We start from the raw sequence: 5,000 nt of genomic DNA, 5'->3' as shown, positions 1-5,000 counted from the left end.
TACTGTTAACATAAAACATCATGAAACATCATGGATGTAGTCGTGATGCATTGTAAGTAATTATAATGTGCATTATCATTTGTTATAAATGCGCTCATAATGCGCTATAGATATGGGCTTCATAGAAAGTGTTACCCAAAAAAGTAATCCACACAATAGAGAGCCATTAGCTGTGGCAGCACCACCCTGACTTGTGCTACTGCTAAAACGTTATTGACCCAACATATAAAAACACACAGTTGCAGAACAGCCACTCGAGATTCTTGAAGAACAGCAGCACAACCTTGTACATTATACAATGTTAATTTAACTCTCTCTCTCTCTCTCTCTCTCTCTCTCTCTCTCTCTCTCTCTCTCTCTCTCTCTCTCTCTCTCTCTCTCTCTCTCTCTCTCTCTCTCTCTCTCTCTCTCTCTCTCTCTCTCTCTCTCTCTCTGCCTACTGATCAGGCATACCACTTTTCCATGCAATATTTAATTAAGACTCACAAGGGTGTCAGTGAAACTTGTTGCGTGCAGAACAGGGCAAAATCTCTCTCTCTCTCTCTCTCTCTCTCTCTCTCTCTCTCTCTCTCTCTCTCTCTCTCTCTCTCTCTCTCTCTCTCTCTCTCTCTCTCTCTCTCTCTCTCTCTCTCTCTGCATGATCAGACTCAGCTTTCATTTAATTCTTATACATACATTGCTGCATTGTCGATCTGACATTTCAAGAAGCCTCCTCTTTACATTATTGGAAGCTGGCGTCTGGTGCGTCACACAAGCAAATCACAGAGTTTGGATCCAGCTTGTAAGGGCACAGGTGTGTGACTACAAGTTCACAGCCCCCAACTTTTAGAAGTGCCACTGAGGTAGGCTACCCGGGGCATCCGCCCTTCCCATAAGGACTACTCGGTGGAAAGAAGTCTCGCCATGTCTCACGTGTACTGGGTTAGTAAATACGTGGGGTAAAACCTGCACCGTCTATGGTGTAAATGTCATGTTGTAGCAAAGGTTCAATCAGTTTTGAGTAGAATAGTTTAGCTACACTATGCACTCACCGATGTTAGTCTTATCAAAATGTTTTGGCTTAAAATGCAGAACTGTCAACTTTTCAGTAACGGTTTCAATTCAATATTTGGTTGCGACCAACAATTAACAATTACAACCCAAGTTCTTACTTGAAAACGTGTCCTTCACGTTATCCTTAATTGCCACTATTTCATTTTATGGGAAAGGGTTTTATGCGGTTAATATACAATAGCTCCTCCCTTACACTGTTATGTAGTCCAACCTTGATGTGAAGTCATCATGCACGGAGCTCGAGCGGAATTGGGGAGAGGAGAGAAGAGTGGTGGATAGTGAAGGAGAGGAGAGGAGAGGAGAGAGGTGAGACGAGGATCCGGAGTAAAGTGGTGCACGAAATGAGGCTTACGCTCTCTGTTGGCAGACCGGGGCATGGGAGGAGAGAGTCGAATACATTTCACTCCGACAGATCAAAAATATAACAAAAACAACACGCCCACTTACGCGATTCCCATTTACGGTTTTAATGCTTCATTCTCATTCATAAATTCTGTAGACGCTCCATTCTCGCCACTGAATAACACCGCCGTATATCGGATGTTTTTTTTTCCTTTTGGAAAATACCAGTTTACGCGCATTACGCACAGAGAAAAACAACCATGCAGTGACAGAATTGCCTCATCGGCGAATGACATACAGACTGATGTGTGTGTTTAATTAAGGCGAGTCAGTGTTGTAATTACAACAATAATGTGACACGTTTTACTGTTGTTGATATAACGAGATCGTATTTTGGAATAAAGTTGGAAACAGTGACAACCATGTTGGTCAGATGTCTGATTAAACATGTAGGCTAGATCCTGTGGTCTTGTGGCTATTTGGTTGCATCGACTATATGTGAGCAAGTAACTGACGTCATGGGTAAGAGAGTCTGGGGGTGGGGTAGTGGGGGAGAGGGGGAGAGGGGGGTATTATTGTAGGAACGCTCCAGCACCCGCGCATACCTCAGCTAGGATTTCACCTTCGCGCAAGCCACACACGAAAACGTGCAACATGCAGAAGTTCACAGCAGAATTAATGTGCCTGTGCGCACACCCTCCATTTCTGAATAAATATTTACAACATATGTAAAAACACTGGTACTACCTTTTGTCACCCAGTTCTGTAGATCCCCACAGTCTACCACCCGCTTCGTTTACACAACGCTGTATGTGCACGGCAAGAAGAATGCGGTCGTCAACTTTGTTTTTAGGTGGACGGTAAATAATGACAGAAATGCTGGTCTTTGGAAGTCTAGACTCTGCAGTGCGTGAGTTATGTGGCCTGTTTGCAGCCAATCGGTCAGCTAATAAAGTTGCCATCACTTGTTTGGAGGATAAAAAAGCTGGGGAAATGAAAGCATTTCAAGCCATGGGCTTTTGCTGAATCCACTAACCTTAAATGATCTCTCCAGAAATAAATTGGCTGACTTGGTCTTGTTTATTGTTATAACAGTTAATTGTTGCCAAATTGCAATGAGAGGCATTCTTGTGCAAAAATACAAACGCTGACCCATTCATCAATTGTTACTCTAAACTTTGGAAACTTAATTGGCCGTTTGCATAAACATCTCTGCAATCAAATTAAATCTGACCTGCTATTACGGCTGGGGAGCGCTGCCCGCCCTCTGGTCTGATCCACGTTTCCAAAGTGAAATTCCCTCTCGGTAGCTCCACACTGGGCTTCAGTCGCAGTTGATCACTTCTGCCGGTAAAGTAAACAGCCTTAAGCCGCCCCGATGAGCTCCTCTCGGTGTGAGAGGACCGGGGATACCGCGGAGGAGAGCCCCGATTCATCCCGGGCAAGGAGCGTTTGCCCCGAGGCAAACGAGTGGCACAGGCTCCAGATGGGCTTGCTGCGGCTTCCCTAATGCGCACCAAGTCTCTGTTGGCTCTCACATCTCGCCTGGTAGTCCCACATTCAGATCCCAAACACATGATAAAAATCAAGAGGCATGAAAGCCAAGTGCAGAATGGCAAAAGTTTCATTTTTTTGTAGCGGACAGAGAAGAAAATGTAAACTGCAAGTGAAAAAATGTGGGGAAATTATGAAAGCAGAAGGCAAAAGTCGCGCGCAGTGTCTTTCCCCAGTGCCCAGGTTTTTACAAAAGCTCTAGACGCGGATTCTACACCAAGCAAGAAGCGATGCGGTGTTATTTTGTCCTTTATAATGTTAAGCCACGACCCCCTTTCCTTGCCCCTTTCAAAGACACTTCAGCTCCGATTGAGGGGGAACGGAATATGTTAATTCATCCAAGTGCTCCACCTTCTCAATTGAATGGATTCCATTAAAGTAGAGGGATGAGCAAGTAAGTAATCAATCAATGTGGAGAGGTCAAAATCATTTGCCAGTCGCTTCTTCCCCAACACGCAGCAAATACACTTCAAAACACACGCATACGTCTTACATGACACACTTTTGGCTGACATATTGAGCTTCATGCGCCCCTCACAAGACATACCGTGAAAACAAAATATAGGGCCCAGCTCTTTCAAAAATAGAAATGTCTAGTTCAAAATGAATTAACACTGGCCATGCATGTGTTTTTTAAGTTACAATCACATGACAATAATATTAAAACAAACACTCTCTGTGGAATTGCTGCCAAGTACAAAGATGGACCTTTTTGGAGAACCTTCCAACATTCTTTATGTCTGATTGTCAAAGATTCTCCGTTAACAAAAATGAATTCCTCAACATTTGGTGTGGGGTGCTGCCCGAGTTTATCCTCGCTTGAGGCTGCGGACACAGGTAAACCATCACTGTCGTTTTCACTACTGTGTCTGTGCGTAGACACACTGCTTTCTGATGCAGTCGCTCCGGATCCCTCTAGCGGCTGCAGGCGGAACAGAGTCTCCGGCACTAGACAAGCCAACCCACCCCAGACAGTGCGGATGTTGCGTTATTAACCGAGTCGCTCCACGACTTGTCTGACTGCACCTGTGGTTATAACGAAACGCGCCAAGTTGCCAGAGACAGTACACCCGCACATGTGTTGCTTGCGCCCTGCAAAGCTATCTATGAGAGCTAATATTTGTGACATTTGAAAATTGCACACGGGCAAAAAAAGAACAAATGTTATTGGTTGCATAGTGTAAATGGAGGGTGGATTCCTCACTTTTGCGTTATCCAGATGTGCACACACAGGGGAGGGGTGCCATTGCCAAGCGCTTCTGCGTAATCGTCACGTGGTTGCTGCTGCACATCCCCAATTTCCTTCGGGACAAATATGGGGATCTCTGCTCTGCATGTTTGCTAAGAACAAACTGATTGTGATTCATTCTGAAGAGTGAAATACTTTGACATAGTAGTAACATAATGCTGGGAAATAAAATGTGTAGGAAAATTGAGGGTAGGTTATGCAGGCAGGGACGGTTCTAAACCGAAATTACCAGGGGGGCCAAGGCGGGGCCTTTCTTTTTTCAGGGGGGCACATGAATTGGCAAAAGAGATACATTTTTAATGTGATGAATACTAGAGTTGCACCGGATCCTGATTTTTAGGATCCTGCCGGATACCGGATCCACTGCTTAAGATCCTGCCGGATCCGGAGCCGGATACGGGATCCTACGAAAGGGTTGAAACACATAGCCTACTCGCACATGTGGCCCCTTTTTATTACGATGGCTCAAACTATTTTATAGACTCATCGGCTTACTGCCACACTGCCTGCAACAACCGCTTCCAAAGGGCTTTCACTCCATGCAGCGATTGGGGTTGTGAAAGACTGACTGAAAAGCCTAGGCTACGTAAAAACTAGAGATGCACCAGATCCTGATTTTTAGGTAACTGCCGGATACCGGATCCACTGCTTAAGATCCTGCCGGACCCGGATCCTGTGAAAAACCCTATTATCATGCCGGATCCAGAACCGGAACCGGATCCGGTACATCTCTAATGAATATATAACATACATAAATGTACAGTATATCATGTATACATATCGTACACGGTAATGGATACAG

The 5,000-nt window shown here is 44.8% G+C and overlaps 1 protein-coding gene across 1 annotated transcript in view; it reads right to left on the bottom strand.

Annotated features, from left to right (window-relative positions):
* pappab (pregnancy-associated plasma protein A, pappalysin 1b) overlaps positions 1-3,207 on the bottom strand; it is a 144,067-nt gene extending 140,860 nt beyond the window's left edge. Inside the window, exon 1 of the mRNA XM_063195293.1 lies at positions 2,630-3,207. Coding sequence (XP_063051363.1) covers positions 2,630-3,023 — 394 coding nt within the window. The 5' untranslated portion in view covers positions 3,024-3,207. The remainder of the gene's footprint in view (positions 1-2,629) is intronic.
* Positions 3,208-5,000: the final 1,793 nt, after the last annotated feature.

The sequence above is a fragment of the Engraulis encrasicolus genome, chromosome 3, assembly GCF_034702125.1.
Source record: "Engraulis encrasicolus isolate BLACKSEA-1 chromosome 3, IST_EnEncr_1.0, whole genome shotgun sequence".
In the NCBI taxonomy this organism is placed as follows: Eukaryota; Metazoa; Chordata; class Actinopteri; order Clupeiformes; family Engraulidae; genus Engraulis; species Engraulis encrasicolus.
Note: the sequence above shows the minus strand (reverse complement) of the source record. Positions and strands in the feature narration are given on the sequence as shown.